This window comes from Seriola aureovittata, chromosome 15 (genome assembly GCF_021018895.1).
Source record: "Seriola aureovittata isolate HTS-2021-v1 ecotype China chromosome 15, ASM2101889v1, whole genome shotgun sequence".
NCBI classification, from domain to species: domain Eukaryota; kingdom Metazoa; phylum Chordata; class Actinopteri; order Carangiformes; family Carangidae; genus Seriola; species Seriola aureovittata.
The window spans coordinates 8,291,816-8,314,015 of record NC_079378.1 but is presented as its reverse complement, the minus strand read 5'-3'; the positions used below and the strand labels follow the sequence as shown (position 1 = coordinate 8,314,015).

The following is a 22,200-nucleotide window of genomic DNA, read 5'->3' as shown; positions in this document are numbered from 1 at the left end:
TCCTCCCTCCTCTTGTCTTTCTGTGTTCTTCTTTCAGGTACACAGGCTTCCAGTATCTACAGGTGATTTATTTCTCCCTGTGACTTCGACAAAGATCATGAACTACTCTCAGCCTTTCTCGCTGCTCAACGAGAGCCTGAGACCTCGATGCACCACCAGTGAACAGCTCTACTCCTCCCTGAACCGAATGGAGGACAAACAGCTGGGCTCCCTCAGAAGCCGCTCCTCATCTTACCGACCAACGGTTCTCCCAGCAGAACCAGAACCAAGAGTCTATGTGACCTCAGCAGAGCCGGATGATCCTGAGGAACCTGAAGACGAGGCAGAGCAGGAGGATTTCGTCTGTGATGGCTTTAAAGAAGGAAACTGTGCTGATCTGCTTTCCATTAGCAACTCAATCCTCATCACTGAGATGAACTTAAAATGTGGCAGTGAAGAGGAGCTGGCTGACGAGGACAGTGGCTCCTCACACTCCGAGGAGAAAGACAATGGAGGTGAGCTGAACTCAGAGGAGTCAGTTTCTGTCTGTTTGGCCAGTGAAGATGGGAAATCTCTCCAGAGGAGCTACATTAACGGGACTTTACCAGACCTGCTGAAGAATGGCAGGCCGCTCAGCAGACGCAGGACACTGGGACATGTCTCTGACACGGTGGGATAACAGTCTGTTTAATGTCTGTGTGTGTTTAGCATGAGAGAGAATCTTTGTTCAGCGTAATTTAGATCTATTCTGCTAGAAACGGGCTCGTCAAACAGCAACAGAACCTGTTATACAGGGAGGAGACGGTCTCAACTGTCAGTCAGAATTATTTCAGGCTTAAAGTTAAAAATGCAAAGTTGAATAAATCTTGTTCCTCAACATAAAGGACATGTCATGTCCAGTAAGCCTCAGTTTGCAGTGAACATCCTTTATGGTTTTGATGACACATTATCACCGTGTTGACAGAGCTTGATTTGTAATGACGAGTACAAAGTGGAAAATGTTTAGTGCCTCACAATTTATGTTAAAAGCTTTCACTTCTCAGGTTTCTTTGTGTGATTTTGAGTGTGTGTCTATGAATGTTTTCATTTTGTGCGTATTTGCAGTGTTTATGTTTGTGTGCTGAACAACACCTCAGCCAGTACGACTGGACGACCAGGAATCTAGATTAACAGTTTCTGTTTACATTGTGTAAAATGTCATGAGGTAGTGCTTTCTGTGTGTGTGTGGGCCTGCTATTATTTGCACAGCAAAGTGATGGTGTACCTTGTTGAAATGTACTGATGTTACATTTATTGTGTGCAGCTTAATGAAGTGCGCAGAGAAGTGGAGCTGTCTCGCAGACGAAGCATCAGGCTCAAGGCCCAGGTGGACAAACTGCAGGAGAGCAGAGATGGGCCGGGCTGGAGCCAGCACAGAGAGAGGGTAAAGGTCACACACGGCGCCACTACACAGAGCTCTGCTGGATCATTCTGATTTTTTTTTTACTTACTTTATTCATTTCTATCCCAGGTCACAGAGGAGGTCCTGTCCGTTCTGCGGCTGCTGCACCCGCTGACAGAGCCCGAGTCCAGCACACCTGAACCCTCTCCGGGGGAAAACTGTCTGGACGCCGCCCTGGCCCAGCTGCAGAGCGTGGCCCGCAAACTGGCAATTAGCAACACCAAACAGGTGAAGGCAACACCCACATGTACTCACATAAAGCTCCTAACAGTTTACTTACAATCTCAGTTTGAATTGATTTTAATGGGCATGTTACTCGGAAGAATGTTTGCTTTGCACATACTCGTGGAACCAAACGCTGGCAGGTGACAAAGGTCGCAAATTATTTAGATGAGTTTTAATGATCAATTTCTATTCAAAATCTGATTATATTACTTCATACAAGTAGCTGCCTTATTTCAAGATTATTTCAACTACTGCTTTCAAATTATAAAAGAATCATTAATATACTTTTGGCATCGCAGCAAGGATTTATACTGTCAGCGAGGAAGTTAAATATAACAAGCTTAAAAATAAGACTTGAGGCCTGTGTGTAGATGTTAATGCTTGTGTGAGAGGCATCTTGTGATGAAGCATCTTCCTCATCGTTTCCTTGAAACGACCCCTTAATTTCTCCACCCAGGTGTTCAAGCTAAGCTATGTTGTCTGACAGGTTCCCAAGTGACTGTATCAGGCACCTGAGTCTGTCTGGTATTTACTGTATGTCAGGCAGGAGTTTAGAAAAAGTCCTGACGTGTGTGAATGACAGAGGGATTAGATTTGAATCCTGGAACAATGACAGATAAGAAAGAGTGAAGTCAGTGAAGTTAAACGAGAAAATAAACATAACCGGCCTCCTCTGCTTGCCGTCCATTCAGGAGTTCAAATCTGGACAAGGCAGAGGAGCAGAGGACATTGCTATCCTGCAGCAGGCTCTGCGGGACAGAGATGAGGCAATAGAGAAGTGAGTACACAGTGACACTCACCTCCTCCAAGTAAGACATGAATCAAGATTTAAGGAAAAAAAGGAAGTTGGAGGACATGACTTATACCGAGGAATGTGTCATTCTTTCTGCTCCGCTGTGCAGGAAGAAGGCGATGGAGGACGAGCTGCTGAGGAGCAAGACAGACATGATGACGCTGAACAACCAGCTGCTGGAGGCCGTACAGAAACGTCTGGAGATGTCGCTGGAGCTCGAAGCCTGGAAGGTAAACCTGAGAGTTTAATCTTTAACAGAGATAAAAAACAAAAAGTGAATCAGCTGAAAAGGGAGAGGTGTTCCCTCTGGATAAATGCGGAACTAAAGTCCCTCATGAAAACATCATGGTGTCACACTGAGCAAACTAGAGATGGTGGGAAAATGTGAACATAAGGGACTCAGCCAGTGAAATCTAGAAAAGTAGGACACCCACACACGAAAAACACACACACACACACACACCTAATTACCGTTAAGTACATGTTACTCTCAGGAGCCAGAATGTGTTCAGCCGTAAAACACACACAAACTACAGTTAATATTCACACACACTGTTCAGCACATACAGTGTATATAGGTAGTACCAGCTGGTCTCCTGCTACTGTGTCTTGGCTTCAGGCCCACGTGTTCATCTGGTGATAACCGGCTCCCGGCAGCGTTAAGCTGAAACTACACTGCACTTCACAGGTTTACTGGTGAGAGCAGCTGCTGCAGTCCTAAACTGATTTCACCTAAACTGCTGTAGAGAAAGAACTATTATTTTTAGTATCCAGGTTTGCTGTATAAATGTAAGCCTCACAGATCTTTTTGTAATTGACAAAAAATATTCAGATTTTGAGATATTTGTGGAAACAAATCCTTCTGTTTTATGGTGGTAATCTTAAATATTTTTTCTGCGTTACTGCTGTTGGGGAAAGGTGGATACTGGACTGATCTGAAAACACATCTTATAAAATAATATCAAACTCAACCCACATCCTACTACTTGTGTTCAGAAATATTAAAGTGAGATTCTATTATGTATATTTCCCTCATGTGCTGCATTTTTCTTAATATTGTCTTTGCTGTAATCATTTATTTCCAGTTTATAGACCCTCCTCTTGGTACGTTATACCATTTACAGTCCTTTAGCCATACAGTTTTGAAAGGATAAAGGATTTGAGATTATATAATCTAATATAAACCCGAATATATCAGTGGTATAATAATTTTCACAATAGTTACCAAACACACCAAGAAGTGGAATTAGTCATTTCTAAATTTATGGCAAACATAAAACTACGAATAATCCAGCCACTCTCTATTTTAGAATAAAGAGGGATTAAATAAAATACATTTTAATTATAATAAAGGCCAACTTTTTAAACTTTAGTGATGATGAAGACTAAATTGATTACATCTAATCACTATTATCCATAATTTATCAATACCCGTCTAATTAGTTTCTCATAACTGACAGATTGGTCCTTTGAGTGAGTTGAAAAATGAAGCCTGCAAACACTGACAGGTTTCCTCTACAGTTTTATGACCCACTAAACACACTAAACCCATCATGTGTGACAGTTTAATCCTTGTTTTTAAACAATCCTCCCAAAAAAAGTCAGTCTTCCCTCCCTTCAGTGAAAAGGAAAAATACACTACTCTCCTCCTTTTCTGACCCAACTTACACCCTCTCTGACATCCTGTTTGTTTTCCTTGACTTGCCACAGGAGGACGTTCAGCTGATGCTCCAACAGCAGGTTAGGATCCAGCAGGAGGCGGAGCAGGCCCAGAAGAAGCCCTCCCGCCTGGGCATCCTGAGGAGAAACAATCGACCGCCCGTCCAGCGGCCATCCAATTTCCCTTTGTCTGCTCCCGCCCCTCCCACCACCAACTCAAGCCAAATCTTCATCTCCAGAGCTGCGGTTTCTGCTCCCAGCACGTCTCCTTCTACCAGCACCCAACGCAACTGGAGGGACAAGTTGAAGCTGGGCAAGAGCAGTCGTCAAGGAGAAGATGCAGTGGGGCAGGATTCAGAGTATAATAGGGATGACAGCGGCTTCCAGGTCGTATCACTTGATTGAAGCAGTGATAACTTTGCACTAAGTACATTCAATCTGATACTCATCTCTCCTGTGTAACAATTTAGTCTCCCTCCAATCTAATGTCTTCTGCTTACTGTGCCAAATGCTGCAGTTTGATACTAGAAGGCTGTTTTCAAATTCATCTGCTGAAGGGAGGGGAAGTTTTTCTGTGCTCACTTTGAATCTGAGTTGAAGACGTTGCACATACGAGCAGGTTTTAGTGATGACACCACTAGGTTAGAGGCAGGGTTATGTGTGATGTGGAAACATGAAACTTCCAGTGCAAAACATACATAAACACAGAGTGGAGCTTTCATCCAAGTAGGAGACAGCTTGTGTCCAGCGGTTACACTTTTGAAATGAACAATATTTGCATATTCATAGATTCTGGATTTTGACGTCATTTTAAGAATTTTTGACGAGGTAATTGAACTTTCTGAGGACAAACTGTCAAACACAAATTATTACAGCAAGCAACATGTCTTGGATCTTTGACTCATGTAATTTATATATTTACACTTAATGCTTCACATTTAATTTCCTGAACATTGTTACTGTTGTCATGTTGTAAATACATGATATTTAGACATTGTGAGACACTGTCACGTCACCTCTGATCCTTCATTTTCTCCACTTTTGTTTGTTGCATTTTCAAGATTCAAAAGAAAAAAAACACTGCAGATTTTTGCTATTTTATTGTATAATATCAGTTTGTACATTTTCAATAATATATAATCCACTCCTATATGGGCTTGCACACATTTAAAATGTTTATATATATATATATATATATGTATATATATATATATATATGCCATTATTTCGAATAAGCGCCACCAATGTGGGAACAAACTGAGACGTATATAGCACAGCAAAGTCACACCCGATGACAAGAGAAAAGGCATGCTCACAGAGAAACAATATACAATCCTGAACAGATGATTACAGTCTCCAAACCGCTTTACAATGTCACTGAATAAATTCACTTTTCTATATCGTTAACACAGAGCTCCCTTTTGACGTGTTTGTGTCCCACTGTAACACCATAGAAGCTGAAACAGGACCTGCATTCAAATGTCAGCAACCCCCCCCCACACACACCCCCACAATCTATTCATATTGTGCTACATGACACATCTGTGCTGTGGTAGAGGAGGGCGAAGGGGTGCCTCTCCACTGACTGAGGCTTTATAAACAAATTAAATAAGAGTTTGACTCAACTTAATTCTGATAATTTAAAGCCTTTCAGACTTCCATATTCACATCAAACAAACACAAAACACTGATTGTAGTAAACATCTGGTCTCATGAAGGGACTCACCCCCATGTGTTAAGCTTTCTTGTGAGAAAATTCACACATAACTGGCAACCCAGCTGCCAATCTAAAGTCTGTTAGTTATTGTTGTAGAATAAAATGTTCCTTTTTTTTTTTAATCAAGTTTTACAGAAATGGAAAAGGAGCTCTTGACAAAAGAGGCACATACAAATTTACAACACCCTGCTTATTCATACAGATGGCAGTTTCACTACTGGACTGTACTGTTCAAACCCATGGAAACAGAAATGACATTAACACTATCACGATCAGATAACAAGGTACATTGTTGCAGCATATATTTGTGAGAATACCCATCGAGTCTTGCGCCTTAGTTGTAAAGATAAGTGAGATAAAGATAATAAATCAGTAAAACATGTTTCATCAAAACACAGATTGGACTGAGCACATACAAAGACACGACGACGTTACCACGGCTTATTGCCAGACAGACAGAAGAAGAGTAGAGGAGTAGAATGACTAGCATGTCCAGTTGTAACCTGAGATTTCAGGGAACAGATTGTGACAATACTGCACTTTGAGCGTTTCAGATTGGTTTTCATCGATGATTATGTTGGAATAAAAATATAACCAGTGCTCCTGATGAGCTCGAGTAGTGACAGAGTAAGAGACCTGTGAAATCCTCATCTCTGCCATTCAGCAGATACACAGAGGAGAAGATGAGGGAGAATTAAAACCAAAACAAAATACTGAATATATCTCTATTATCAAATTTCTACAACAAACCATCTGTACACGTTAAGTCTATATTACAGCCTCTTTACAGAGCGAAAGCCTCCTGACACATGACACCACGATAACCCGATAACCGCCCCCCCGGGCAAAGAAACTATTTTTGCTTTGCACATTCTTCCCTTCTCTTCACGAAGAGCTTCTCAGATATACAGTATGTGTTTCATTCCAGTGATGTCAAAACTATCTTACTGCTGGTCCATTTTTGCGGTCCCAGATTGTACATGGCCTAAATCCACTTTTCTATCATACTGGCATAAATGTATTGACATGAAGAAAGCACTGTGCAAATGAGAGTTTCTTTGGATTAGTATATCACCTCCAAAACAGCCCCATTATGTTAAATTCCAGATATTTTCATTGTTACCTACTGATCTAAAAACCAATGAAAACACATCTAGAAACCAGCCAATCTAGTAACACTACCTGTCTGGCAGAGAGACTAAACAAAAGAAAGCCTACGCTACACTACACTACACTACATTTGACACTGTTAAAAGGTAAGAACTGACTGCTGTAAAAGGGCGAGTTTGGTCCAGTGTTTGCAAATATTAGCATCTTTAATGACTCCACTCGCTCTTGCTGAAGCTGCTGAATTCTCACCTTGGTTTTCGGCGAGCGGACGCTCAGAGGCGCTGAGCATTAAAAAAAGTTCTGAGGTGTAGACGGGGGGCAGCTACGACTGAAGGAAGGAGATGATGGAGCTGATGAAATCTAAGGGTTTGTCTGCGTGGATCCAGTGGCTCGCGTCTGGGATGTACTGGATGTCAGCAACAGGGAAAAGCCTCTGGATTTCTGGGTAATCGTCAGAGCTGGATCAGGCATGAAGACATGGAGAAGGAGGAAAGAGAATATCAGGTAAAAAAAGAGGTGGAAAGGAAGAAGAACAGTAACGATAAATATAAAAAACGTTGATTACATCTGATTGATTATTGTATCTACGTAAATGGTAAATTTATGGTCATTTGTATTTACCATTTATTCCATATGTATTCAAACCATTCTTCATGGGTTGGCCCATTGTTTTTTTGTTTTTTTTTTTAAACTAAAATAAAAAATTTTTTTTTATTTTATTGTATTTTATTCCATTTATTGTTTTCTTTCTTCCTACTCTTGTAAGTTTCATGTAATTCATTTTATGTATCTATTTCTTTTTTAACACACTTTATTATTACTTAATTTTATCACTTAATTTATTTTCTTTTTCCCTCTGGGGGTTCTGTCTAATACTGTATCATATTGTTTTGCATTGAAGTTGCTGACTCCTGTGATCGACGTTCACTTCATTGTTTTCTGAAGACAGACATACGATTGCCTTGACAGCCAATGAATTTCCAGTGCTGTCACCTGTTTAATGCCACCATAGTATAGTAAGGCATAAAAATATCGTAGTTTAGTAAGGCATTAAAGTTGCTAATTAACCTAATATGCTCGTCTTTGGATTGCGAGAGGAAGCCGAGGATCCACGCAGGGAGAGGAAGAACATACAAACTCCACACAGAAAGGCCCTAGGCCCGGGGTTCGAACTCAGACCCTTCTCACTGTGGGATGACAGTTATAACCACTGCATCACTGTGCTGCCCCATAAAACAGACGTAGTATAGTAAGGCATAAAAAGTCATAAAAAAATCATAGTATATAAAGTCATGAAGTCATAGTATATTAAGGCATAAAAAACGTCAAAACACGTCATAGTATAGCAAGCCATAAAATGTCAGTATAGTAGGGCATAAAAAGTCATAGTACTGCCAAAACTGATCCTACCTGCTGCACCAGGTAGTTTCAGCCTCATGCTGTGGTCGGCTTGTTAGAGCGAAATGTCCGGTGTCTGTCTGGGTTCCTTGAATGTTTATGACGACGAGGACGATTATTATTATTATTGTTATGTTGATGTTGAAAAAATAATGATTGATATGACTTAAAAATCACCTTGGTTAATCATTTTTTTTAGTCCAAAGAAATTGTGAAATAACTGATATTAAAACGGTTGTTTGAAAAATAAGTGGGTTGTTTAAAATACCTATAGATTATATAATGCTTTGTAAAAATGCTTTATGTCTAACGTAAAACATTGTGCTGAATTATTTACAAATAATTTGAAGGAACGGATTATGTGATCATTCGTTGCTTATATATGAATGTATATGTTTTCTCTTTTTCTGTTTTGTATTTTTAAGGTTTTTCACCTGATGATAATAAATGACCAGAGAATGTATCTGAGACTGTTGAATCATCCAAAATAAAAGCAACAAATGAAAGAAATGTGTTATCATTGAGTAAAATCCAGTTAAATCTGGGTGGATGGACCAATCCCTTTCAAGTAGTGAAGTTACTTGACAGTCATAATATATTAAGTCATAAAGTCATAGAAGGCATAAAAGGCAAGTAAGGCATAAAATGTCATAGTATAGGAAGTCATGAAGTCATAGTATAGTAAGGTGTAAAAAAGTCATAGTATCGTAAGGCATGAAAACGTCAAAGTATACTAATAAATAAAACGTTACAGTGTAGTAAGGCTTAAAACGTCATGAAAATGTCATAGTTTGGTAGGGCATAAAACATTATATTATAGTAAGGCATAAAAAAAGACAAAAAACGTCATAGTATAATAAGGCGAAAAATGTCATAGTGAAGTAAGGCATAAAATGTCAAAAACATCATAGTTTAATAAGGAGTAAAATGTCATAAAAACGTCATAGTATAGAAAGGCATGAAATGTCATAGTATAGTAAGGCATAAAAATGTCATAGTATAATAAGGTGTAAAATGTCATTAAAAAAACGTCATAGTATAGTAAGGCGTAAAATGTCATAGTATAGTAAGGCATAAAAATGTCATAGTATAATAAGGCGTAAAATGTCATAAAAAACGTCATAGTATAGTAAGGCATGAAATGTCATAGTATAGTAAGGCATAAAATGTCATAGTATAATAAGGCGTAAAATGTCATAAAAATGTCATAGTATATTAAGGCATAAAATGGCATAAAAACATCATAGTATAGTAAGGCATAAAATGTCATAGTATAGTAAGGCATGAAATGTCATAAAAACATCATAGTATAATAAGGCGTAAAATGTCATAGTATAGTAGGGCATAAAATGTCATAGTATAATAAGGCGTAAAATGTCATAAAAAACGTCATAGTATAGTAAGGCATGAAATGTCATAGTATAGTAAGGCATAAAATGTCATAGTATAATAAGCTGTAAAATGTCATAAAAAACGTCATAGTATAGTAAGGCATAAAATGTCATAAAAACATCATAGTATAGTAAGGCATAAAATGTCATAGTATAGTAGGGCATGAAATGTCATAAAAACATCATAGTATAATAAGGCGTAAAATGACATAGTATAGTAAGGCATAAAAATGTCATAGTATAATAAGGTGTAAAATGTCATTAAAAGAACGTCATAGTATAGTAAGGCGTAAAATGTCATAAAAACGTCATAGTATAGTAAGGCATGAAATGTCATAGTATAGTAAGGCATAAAATGTCATAGTATAGTAAGGCATAAAATGTCATAAAAATGTCATAGTATATTAAGGCATAAAAACGTCAAAACACGTCATAGTATAGCAAGCCATAAAATGTCAGTATAGTAGGGCATAAAAAGTCATAAAAAAATCATAGTATATAAAGTCATGAAGTCATAGTATAGTAAGACATAAAATGTCATAAAAACATCATAGTATAGTAAGGCATAAAATGTCATAGTATAGTAAGGCATGAAATGTCATAAAAACATCATAGTATAATAAGGCGTAAAATGTCATAGTATAGTAAGGCATAAAACTGTCATAGTATAATAAGGCGTAAAATGTCATAAAAACGTCATAGTATAGTAAGGCATGAAATGTCATAGTATAGTAAGGCATAAAAATGTCATAGTATAATAAGGTGTAAAATGTCATTAAAAAAACGTCATAGTATAGTAAGGCGTAAAATGTCATAAAAATGTCAGAGTATAGTAAGGCGTAAAATGTCATAAAAACATCATAGTATAGTAAGGCATAAAATGTCATAGTATAGTAGGGCATGAAATGTCATAAAAACATCATAGTATAATAAGGCGTAAAATGTCATAAAAACGTCATAGTATAGTAAGGCATGAAATGTCATAGTATAGTAAGACATAAAAATGTCATAGTATAATAAGGCGTAAAATGTCATAAAAACGTCATAGTATAGTAAGGCATAAAAATGTCATAGTATAATAAGGCGTAAAATGTCATAAAAACGTCATAGTATAGTAAGGCATAAAAATGTCATAGTATAATAAGGCGTAAAATGTCATAAAAACGTCATAGTATAGTAAGGCATGAAATGTCATAGTATAGTAAGGCATAAAAACGTAATAATTTGGTAAGACATAAAATGTCATAAAAACGTCATAGTATAGTAAGGCATGAAATGTCATAAAAACATAGTATAGTGTGGCGTAAAATGTCATCAAAACATCATAGTATAGTAAGGCATAAAAATGTCATAAAAACATCATAGTATAGTAAGGCATAAAATGTCATAGTATAGTAGGGCATGAAATGTCATAAAAACATCATAGTATAATAAGGCGTAAAATGTCATAGTATAGTAAGGCATAAAAATGTCATAGTATAATAAGGCGTAAAATGTCATAAAAACGTCATAGTATAGTAAGGCATGAAATGTCATAGTATAGTAAGGCATAAAAATGTCATAGTATAATAAGGTGTAAAATGTCATTAAAAAAACGTCATAGTATAGTAAGGCGTAAAATGTCATAGTATAGTAAGGCATAAAAATGTCATAGTATAATAAGGCGTAAAATGTCATAAAAACGTCATAGTATAGTAAGGCATGAAATGTCATAGTATAGTAAGGCATAAAAATGTCATAGTATAATAAGGCGTAAAATGTCATAAAAATGTCATAGTATATTAAGGCATAAAATGTCATAAAAACATCATAGTATAGTAAGGCATAAAATGTCATAGTATAGTAAGGCATGAAATGTCATAAAAACATCATAGTATAATAAGGCGTAAAATGTCATAGTATAGTAAGGCATAAAAATGTCATAGTATAATAAGGCGTAAAATGTCATAAAAACGTCATAGTATAGTAAGGCATGAAATGTCATAGTATAGTAAGGCATAAAAATGTCATAGTATAATAAGCTGTAAAATGTCATAAAAACGTCATAGTATAGTAAGGCATAAAATGTCATAAAAACATCATAGTATAGTAAGGCATAAAATGTCATAGTATAGTAGGGCATGAAATGTCATAAAAACATCATAGTATAATAAGGCGTAAAATAACATAGTATAGTAAGGCATAAAAATGTCATAGTATAATAAGGCGTAAAATGTCATAAAAACGTCATAGTATAGTAAGGCATGAAATGTCATAGTATAGTAAGGCATAAAAATGTCATAGTATAATAAGGTGTAAAATGTCATTAAAAGAACGTCATAGTATAGTAAGGCGTAAAATGTCATAAAAACGTCATAGTATAGTAAGGCATGAAATGTCATAAAAACATCATAGTATAATAAGGCGTAAAATGTCATAGTATAGTAAGGCATAAAAATGTCATAAAAACATCATAGTATAATAAGGCGTAAAATGTCATAGTATAGTAAGGCATAAAACTGTCATAGTATAATAAGGCGTAAAATGTCATAAAAACGTCATAGTATAGTAAGGCATGAAATGTCATAGTATAGTAAGGCATAAAAATGTCATAGTATAGTAAGGCGTAAAATGTCATAAAAATGTCATAGTATAGTAAGGCATAAAATGTCATAAAAACATCATAGTATAGTAAGGCATAAAATGTCATAGTATAGTAGGGCATGAAATGTCATAAAAACATCATAGTATAATAAGGCGTAAAATGTCATATTATAGTAAGGCATAAAAATGTCATAGTATAATAAGGCGTAAAATGTCATAAAAACGTCATAGTATAGTAAGGCATGAAATGTCATAGTATAGTAAGGCATAAAAATGTCATAGTATAATAAGGCGTAAAATGTCATAAAAACGTCATAGTATAGTAAGGCATAAAAATGTCATAGTATAATAAGGCGTAAAATGTCATAAAAACGTCATAGTATAGTAAGGCATAAAAATGTCATAGTATAATAAGGCGTAAAATGTCATAAAAACGTCATAGTATAGTAAGGCATGAAATGTCATAGTATAGTAAGGCATAAAAACGTAATAATTTGGTAAGACATAAAATGTCATAAAAACGTCATAGTATAGTAAGGCATGAAATGTCATAAAAACATAGTATAGTGTGGCGTAAAATGTCATCAAAACATCATAGTATAGTAAGGCATAAAAATGTCATAAAAACATCATAGTATAGTAAAGCATAAAATGTCATAGTATAGTAGGGCATGAAATGTCATAAAAACATCATAGTATAATAAGGCGTAAAATGTCATAGTATAGTAAGGCATAAAAATGTCATAGTATAATAAGGTGTAAAATGTCATAAAAACGTCATAGTATAGTAAGGCGTAAAATGTCATAAAAACATCATAGTATAGTAAGGCATAAAATGTCATAGTATAGTAGGGCATGAAATGTCATAAAAACATCATAGTATAATAAGGCGTAAAATGACATAGTATAGTAAGGCATAAAAACGTAATAATTTGGTAAGACATAAAATGTCATAAAAACGTCATAGTATAGTAAGGCATGAAATGTCATAAAAACATAGTATAGTGTGGCGTAAAATGTCATCAAAACGTCATAGTATAGTAAGGCATAAAAATGTCATAGTATAATAAGGCGTAAAATGTCATAAAAACGTCATAGTATAGTAAGGCATAAAAATGTCATAGTATAATAAGGCGTAAAATGTCATACAAACGTCATAGTATCGTGAGGCATAAAAACGTCATAATTTGGTAAGGCGTGAAATGTCATCAAAACGTCATAGTATAGTAAGGCATAAAAATGTCATAGTATAATAAGGCGTAAAATGTCATAAAAACGTCATAGTATAGTAAGGCATAAAAATGTCATAGTATAATAAGGCGTAAAATGTCATAAAAACGTCATAGTATCGTGAGGCATAAAAACGTCATAATTTGGTAAGGCGTGAAATGTCATAAAAATGTCATAGTATAATAAGGCATAAAATGTCATAAAAACGTCATCGTATAGTAAGGCGTAAAATGTCATAAAAACGTCATAGTATAGTAAGGCGTAAGATGTCATAAAAACGTCATAGTATAGTAAGGCATGAAAACGTCATAATTTGGTAAGACATAAAATGTCATAAAAACGTCATAGTATAGTAAGGCGTAAAATGTCATAAAAACGTCATAGTATAGTAAGGCATGAAATGTCATAGTATAGTAAGGCATGAAAACGTCATAATTTGGTAAGACATAAAATGTCATAAAAACGTCATAGTATAGTAAGGCATGAAATGTCATAAAAACATCATAGTATAGTGAGGCATAAAATGTCATAAAAACATCATAGTATAGTAAGGCATAAAAATGTCAAAGTAAAGTAAGGCATAAAAATGTCATAGTATAGTAAGGTGTAAAATGTCATAAAAACTTCATAGTATAGTAAGGCATGAAACGTCATAGTATAGTAAGGCATAACAATGTCATAGTATAATAAGGCGTAAAATGTCATAAAAACGTCATAGTATAGTAAGGCGTAAAATGTTATAGTATAGTAAGGCATAAAAATGTCATAGTATAATAAGGCGTAAAATGTCATAAAAACGTCATAGTATAGTAAGGCGTAAAATGTCATAAAAACGTCATAGTATAGTAAGGCATGAAATGTCATAGTATAGTAAGGCATAAAAATGTCATAGTATAATAAGGCGTAAAATGTCATACAAACGTCATAATTTGGTAAGACATAAAATGTCATAAAAATGTTATAGTATAGTAAGGCATGAAATGTCATAAAAACATCATAGTATAGTGAGGCATAAAATGTCATAAAAACATCATAGTATAGTAAGGCATAAAACATCATAGTATAATAAGGCATAAAATGTCATAAAAATGTCATAGTATAGTAAGGCATGAAATGTTATAGTATAGTAAGGCATAAAAATGTCATAGTATAATAAGGCGTAAAAGGTCATAAAAACGTCATAGTATAGTAAGGCATAAAATGTCATAAAAATGTCATAGTATAGTAAGGCATGAAATGTCATAGTATAGTAAGGCATAAAAATGTCATAGTATAATAAGGCGTAAAATGTCATAAAAACATCATAGTATAGTAAGGCATGAAATGTCATAGTATAGTAAGGCATAAAAACGTCATAGTTTGGAAAGGCATAAAATGTCATAAAAACGTCATACGTAGTATACTGAGGCATAAAATGTCATAGTACAGTAAGGCATAAAAACGTCATAGTTTGGTAAGACATAAAATGTCAAAAAACGTCATAGTATAGTAAGGTGTAAAATGTCATAAAAACTTCATAGTTTTGTAAGGTGTAAAATGTCATAAAAACCTCATAGCATAGTAAGGCATGAAATGTCATAAAAACGTCATAGTATAGTTAGGCATAAAATGTCATAAAAACGTCATAGTATAGTTAGGCATAAAACACCATAAAAATGTCATAGTGTAGCAAGACATAAAATGTCATAAAAATGTCATAGTATAATTAGGCATAAAATGTCATAAAAATGTTATAGTATAGAAAGGCATAAAATGTCATATTACAGTATGGCACAAAAACGTCATAGTATAGTAAGGCGAAAAATGTCATAGTAAAGTAAGGCATAAAACATCATAGTATAGTAAGGCATAAACTGTCATAAAAACGTCATATTATTGTAAAGCATAAAATGTCATAGTATAGTAAGGCATAAATCGTCATAGTTTGGTAAGGCATAAAAACTTGGCGTAAAAGGCATAAAAGGCGTAAAATGTCATAGTATAGTAAGGAATAAAAATGTCATAGTATAATAAGGCGTAAAATGTCATAAAAACGTCATAGTATAGTAAGGCATAAAATGTCTTAGTATAGTAAGGCACATAAACGTCATAGTATAGTAAGGCATAAAACGTCATAGTATAGTAAGGCATAAAAATGTCATAGTATAATAAGGCGTAAAATGTCATAAAAACGTCATAATTTGGTAAGACATAAAATGTCATAAAAATGTTATAGTATAGTAAGGCATGAAATGTCATAAAAACATCATAGTATAGTGAGGCATAAAATGTCATAAAAACATCATAGTATAGTAAGGCATAAAATATCATAGTATAATAAGGCGTAAAATGTCATAAAAACGTCATAGTATAATAAGGCATAAAAACGTCATAATTTGGTAAGACATAAAATGTCATAAAAATGTTATAGTATAGTAAGGCATGAAATGTCATAAAAACATCATAGTATAGTGAGGTATAAAATGTCATAAAAACATCATAGTATAGTAAGGCATAAAATATCATAGTATAATAAGGCGTAAAATGTCATAAAAACGTCATAGTATAATAAGGCATAAAAACGTCATAGTTTGGTAAGGCATAAAATGTCATAAAAATGTCATAGTATAGTAAGGCATAAAATGTCATAGTATAGTAAGGCATAAAAACATCATAGTATAGCAAGGCATAAAATGTCATAAAAACGTCATAGTATAGTGAGGCATAAAATGTCATAGTATAGTAAGGCATAAAATGTCATAAAAACATCATATTATTGTAAAGCACAAAATGTCATAGTATAGTAAGGAATAAAATGTCATAGTTTTGTAAAGCATAAAATGTCATAGTATAGTAAGGCATAAAAACATCATAGTTTGGAAAGGCATAAAATGTCATAAAAACGTCATATTATTGTAAAGCACAAAATGTCATAGTATAGTAAGGCATAAAAACGTCATAGTTTGGAAAGGCATAAAATGTCATAAAAACGTCATACGTAGTATACTGAGGCATAAAATGTCATAGTACAGTAAGGCATAAAAACGTCATAGTTTGGTAAGACATAAAATGTCAAAAAACGTCATAGTATAGTAAGGTGTAAAATGTCATAAAAACTTCATAGTTTGGTAAGGTGTAAAATGTCATAAAAACCTCATAGCATAGTAAGGCATGAAATGTCATAAAAACGTCATAGTATAGTTAGGCATAAAATGTCATAAAAATGTTATAGTATAGAAAGGCATAAAATGTCATATTACAGTATGGCACAAAAACGTCATAGTATAGTAAGGCGAAAAATGTCATAGTAAAGTAAGCCATAAAACATCATAGTATGGTAAGGCATAAAAACTTGGCGTAAAAGGCATAAAAGGCGTAAAATGTCATAGTATAGTAAGGAATAAAAATGTCATAGTATAATAAGGCGTAAAATGTCATAAAAACGTCATAGTATAGTAAGGCATAAAATGTCTTAGTATAGTAAGGCACATAAACGTCATAGTATAGTAAGGCATAAAACGTCATAGTGTAGTAAGGCATAAAATGTCATAAAAATGTCATAGTATAGTAAGGTATAAAATGTCAAAACATGTCACAGTATAATAATGCATAAAAATGTCAAAACACGTCATAGTTTGGTAAGGCATAAAATGTCATAAAAATGTCATAGTAAAGTAAGGCTGAAAAGTCAAACCATAGTAAGGTATAAAAACGTCATAAAAATGTCAAAGGATAGTAAGGCACAAAAACGTCAAAAAGAATCATAGTATAGTTAGGCATAAAACATCATGTATGTTTAAAAGTTGTACACGTTAGGAAGATATTCACAAATGCTTTTCATTTATTTGTAAATGAATTGAATGTATTCACAGATAATTTTTTTAATTTGCGCAATTTGATTGTGTATTTGCAAATCTGTTTTATATTTGCAAGATATTTTTGGGAAAAACTAAAATTATTTTTTGCATTTGTGGAAGGTGTTTTATATTTACACATTACACATTAACGCACAGATTGTCAGTCTGTTCATACAAATAATACTGAAACAAATCTACCTGCACAATGGTGTTTTATACCTGATATAAGCAGAACTAGCTCCACCCAAAAACAGTGTAGGTCCCTCATAGCGGGTGTTAAAGCTGGGGAAACTCATGATGTCATCGAGGTGTGCTGAGATGGCCTCCAGGTTGACCCTCCAAGCATAGTGTCCGTTCTGCTCCACCAGGTTAGTGAGCAGGAACTGACGCACAGAGTGCTCCTGACGGAGGGAAGGACAGTTTATGATATTTCAGGTTCAGAGTTTGACTTTAAAACAGCTATAATCAATGTTTTTATACTTGAAATGGTTCACATGACTTTTTGCATGTGAAGTGGATTGCTTTTTGTGAGTAACCCACAGAGAATTGACATCTGATTTTACACCAGGTTTCACAACTTTCAGCTCATTGCTTTGGTTTTATGGCCTGAAAATGTAATGTTTTGGTTCACTCTCACCATCTTCTGCCATAGCAGGCAGCTGTTTTCAGTGATCAAATAGCAAACAGGCACAGTTAGTGACTAGCTGGTACACAAAATTGAAAATTTAGCAGCTAAAGAGCCAGATATTTCCCTCAGGAGATGGTGGAGACCAAAAACAGAGCTAATATTTACATTCGTCAGGGGAACAAGAACATGACTCGATGTGAGGACATGAGGATGTGTAAATCAGCAACTGTTTGCCACATCGACTTTACTAAGAAATAATTTGTCAGTGTTATGTTCGCAGACTATTTCTGCTGCCCTCAAGTGGCCAAAAAAAGAACTAGAGCTACTTGTCAAGAAAGAATAATTGCACACCTGAAAAACAAACATGCTTTTGTGAAAAAAAGAAACTTGCATGCCAGGTTTAATTTATTGAAGAAGAGCTGTCACATCCCGTTTCAAACACTGAATAGTGTGCAATAAAAAAAACCAAAAAAAAAAACAGTCCTGACCTTGACCAAACTCCGCAGCTGATCCTCAGCCATCCGCCTGGCGGTGGAACGTGGAATGTCACTGGAGATCTTCATCTCCTGCATGGCCTGGATGTAATAACGGAAGTTGGTGCGTGTGGTGGTCTGGGCTGGACTGATGTCCACTACCACCAATCTCTCCACTAAACCGGGCTACAGAGACAGATAGATTGGGGTAAACAGGTAGGAAAAGAGAGAAACAAGATGATGTCATGTGGGGAAAACCAATGGCAAAATGGAAACAGGAGAGCTGGGTGTAGCATGAAGACCAGAGGAGGATTATTAAGTTCAGAGTGGATGGAAATGTACAGCGAGAAAGGTGAGGTGACATCCAGCGAGGGGACTGTAGCGTCATGATAAATTTATGGTGACATTTCTCAGCTGCTAACCTGCGACAGAGCAGTTGTCATGGCTGTTTTCCCTCCCATGCTGTGGCCGATGAGGACGCACTTCTCGATGCGCAGCTGAGCGAGGAGGTGTTTCAAATCACCGGCCATCGCTTCATAGGTCAGCACCGAGCTGTGAGGGCTGTTGCCATGGTTACGGGCATCTACAGTCAGCACCTAACTGGTCAAAGGACAGTTAGGACACTTGGAATGGGGGGTAAAATGGCAACAGAGCAGAAACAAAAAAACTTTTATGTCAGCTATATCCTTTTATCTGGCTGCAACTCAGGAAAGTGACAGCATAAACAAAGGTTGTATTGTGAACAAGAGGTGATGAGTTTCTTCAAGTAGGCCAAAGAGCCGATTATCTATTATCTTTATTACAACAGTAGAGTGCAGAGGATTTGTATCAAATAACTGGCAACACACTGGTTGATTGTACGTTCCCATGCCTGCTTTTGTAAGAGGGCCAGTGTCAGGCTGCTTAGAACCAACTCTAACACACAAAGACGAAGTGTTTTTTGTTGTAACAACAGACAGAGGTGATGTCTTCATCACTGCATTACCTTTCGGCCTGTGCGCTGCACCAAGGACTTCGCTATGGAGTGGAAGTTAGATTTGCTGCCAAAAAGGCCATGAAGAAACACCAGGGGAGTGCTCTCTCCTTTCCCATCGAAGACATCATAGGTCAAACTGACTGGGCTGTGGAGAAAAAAGAAAAACATCCATACTGATTAGTTTGAATCTCCCCGCTTGTGGTGAGAATTATGTCACTACTTCAGACAGCAAAAGTGATAAATCTCAGTCAGACAGGCAAACTGATGATAATTTCAGGGAGTGACAACAATGATTGAATTGCTTCAGCTCTCAGTGAAAAAAATTATCTAAGGAGAAGAGGGCAGTGGCAGCATTAGTCAGTGATTTGTGATATGTTTGGTTGGAAATGTTTTGCTTCCACCTGCTGGTTTAACATTAGAGAACCATACAGGAAAAAATGTGTTGTTTTTTTTAAGTTAAAGTAATATTTTATAACAACGACAATTCACTTGTTTAAGAAGCTGGAACGAGAGAATATTTGGCACATTTGTTGATAAGTGACTTAAAAGTTCAATCTGCTGTCAAATAATTAATTGTCTGATCAACAGTCCACAACCCAAAGACATTCAATTTATTGTGATCTATGAAAAGAAGCAAATCCTCTAAATTAGGAAGCTGACACCAGAAAATATGTCATTTTTGCTTGAAAAATAATCGAAACAATTAAATCATTTATCAAAATAATTGTCGATTAATTTTCTGTTGAGCAACTCATCTCCGTCTCTGCCTACATTATCTGATTAATCAGAAATTTGTTAGAAATTTGCACCACTGAGATGGAATATCAACTATGGCAGGTTCTCCATACTCCATCTTGTGGCCCTGGCCTAGTAGAGGGAAACCGTCGAAATCCACTTTTAAGACCCTAATTGTTATATTCATAGGTTATATTGAGCTCATCTGTTGTTAAGTTTTTTGTCTGTATGTCAAATAATAAAACACAGAGAAATCTTAAGACAAGGTCATATTATTCAATCATAGAAGAACTGTACCTTTACCTTCATTAACAGCAGGTTTGACAATTATTTTACAGTTATCAATTTTCTCTAATAATCAATTGATTGCTCAGCATATTAAATGTCAATATGAATGAATGAAATACGACCATCACTATTCCCTGAAGCTCAAGTGAAAATATTCAAGTGACTTAGTCTTGACTGACCGACTATCAAAAACCCACAAATTTTTGGTTTACAATCATAGAAAAGGGGGACATTGGCAAATATTCACATTCGAGAAGCTGGTACCAGTGAATTTTTGGCATTTTTGCTTAATAAAATGGTTTAACCTTGACAAATTATACATAGTTTTGATCCCTGCAAAGCATTTTAGCATCCCAATATCACTGCAACAGCTGCTCACGATTGGTTCAGACTTGTGGATATGGTTCTAGTGTTTTCCACACTACATGTAATACTTACTTATTTTGAGCACGTTATTGACTGATGATTTTGATGAACAAAATTATTGTCCTGTCTACCAGTGTACTGTCTGATCAGCTCATCAGTTCAGTACCAGTTGGTTGGTTTCTGGGTGTCTAAAAAAATAGTGAACTGTCATGTGTAATGGTGCTAAATAGGGGCCCAACAACAATTTTTTTTGCCTGTGGCCGACTATGTGGTTAATCCGGCCATGACTTACTAATATTCTGATACTTTAGCATATATGTAGCATAGCATATCATGAACCATCTATTCAAAGCTATGATCGCTTAATTTATCTGCATAAACCAAGACAGAGCCCATAACGCTCTATGAAATCCTCTTTGTAACAACTGCAGGTTGACCGTCTTGCTAACCAGGCGTCTGAATGTCATTTATGGAAACTCTGTAAAGTTAACGGTTAATACAGATGCAAAGTCATGATACCGTGACAAATTCCCAACGGTTAAATAACAGGCGGCATTAAAAGAGAAACACTTGGCTGTCACTTAAACCTTGCGCCGCTCACTACGCTACAGCTCAGGCAGACAGAGGGCATCAGTTAGCCGGGAAGCTAGCAGGGATACCTGGATGAGCTGGCGGTCCGGACCGTAGGAGCAACCCCGCAGACATGCTGCTGTCCGGGGGATAAACGACACGATTGCCGGCCGCCCAGCAGTCCTCTCTGGATCAGACGACACAAAGCACTCATGGCAGCATATGCTCCGTTACCGGGCCGTCGCCAAACAGCATGTGAGTTTAAAAACGGCAACAGTGACAGCGGAGACTCGGTGAGTGTACATGCACAGCGTCCCGGAGGTCGAGATTGAACCAGAGGAAGCTTCAAGCTGTCAACAGCTGATGGTGACGATGCGTCATGACGTAGGACGCACAAGACTAGTTTGTGTTCTTTTCCCTGAAGTCGGTTTTTCAGGCTCAGTAAAATGACCTTCTAATGAGCACCACTGACTACTAGTAAATATCTGGACACAATTGTAACCAAGAGGCACTTGAAAATAAAATATAGTCATCTTTACTGTGATTTTCAGTGGTGGAAGAAATAGTCAGACCTTTTTGTAGAACTACAAGTACCAGCCTTGCATTCAAAATGTCAGTAAGATTACACAGTCTTAACCTATCATAATATATCACAATTGGTTGACAATATCTTGTATCTAAGATAATTGTAGTGCAGAAAAAAAGGAGGAGTAAAAGTTCAAAAGTAAAAAGTGGAAATAATCAACTAAAGTGCAAGTAAAACTGCACTTAAATACAGTACAATAAATGTTCATAGTTAATC

General features: G+C 35.7%; 2 protein-coding genes across 2 annotated transcripts; one reads left to right on the top strand and one right to left on the bottom strand.

Annotated features, from left to right (window-relative positions):
- Window positions 1-74: 74 nt before the first annotated feature.
- Window positions 75-5,510, top strand: bicdl2l (bicaudal-D-related protein 2-like). The gene is made up of 6 exons (XM_056396835.1): window positions 75-649; window positions 1,283-1,402; window positions 1,490-1,648; window positions 2,338-2,423; window positions 2,548-2,668; window positions 4,149-5,510. Exons 1-6 carry the CDS (start codon window positions 98-100, stop codon window positions 4,500-4,502), a joined length of 1,392 nt encoding a protein of 463 aa, XP_056252810.1. The 5' UTR covers window positions 75-97; the 3' UTR covers window positions 4,503-5,510.
- On the bottom strand, window positions 5,181-21,752 carry abhd11 (abhydrolase domain containing 11). The gene is made up of 6 exons (XM_056396836.1): window positions 21,488-21,752; window positions 19,449-19,584; window positions 18,886-19,059; window positions 18,479-18,649; window positions 17,582-17,763; window positions 5,181-7,382 (listed from the first exon to the last, which is right to left on the bottom strand). The coding sequence occupies exons 1-6, from the start codon at window positions 21,610-21,612 to the stop codon at window positions 7,247-7,249; spliced, it is 924 nt and encodes a 307-aa protein (XP_056252811.1). The 5' UTR covers window positions 21,613-21,752; the 3' UTR covers window positions 5,181-7,246.
- Window positions 21,753-22,200: the final 448 nt, after the last annotated feature.

Excerpts from the sequence above, each read along its gene's own strand:
- abhd11 (XM_056396836.1), bottom strand. The coding sequence starts at position 21,612 with ATGAGTGCTTTGTGTCGTCTGATCCAGAGAGGACTGCTGGGCGGCCGG. Across the intron at positions 17,764-18,478 it reads AGCTGCGGAGTTTGGTCAAG|GAGCACTCTGTGCGTCAGTT; the intron begins GTCAGGACTGTT and ends TCCCTCCGTCAG. Across the intron at positions 7,383-17,581 it reads GCTAGTTCTGCTTATATCAG|CTCTGACGATTACCCAGAAA; the intron begins GTATAAAACACC and ends TGCCTGATCCAG.
- bicdl2l (XM_056396835.1), top strand. The coding sequence starts at position 98 with ATGAACTACTCTCAGCCTTTCTCGCTGCTCAACGAGAGCCTGAGACCT. Across the intron at positions 1,403-1,489 it reads GGAGCCAGCACAGAGAGAGG|GTCACAGAGGAGGTCCTGTC; the intron begins GTAAAGGTCACA and ends TTTCTATCCCAG. Across the intron at positions 2,424-2,547 it reads AGAGATGAGGCAATAGAGAA|GAAGAAGGCGATGGAGGACG; the intron begins GTGAGTACACAG and ends TCCGCTGTGCAG.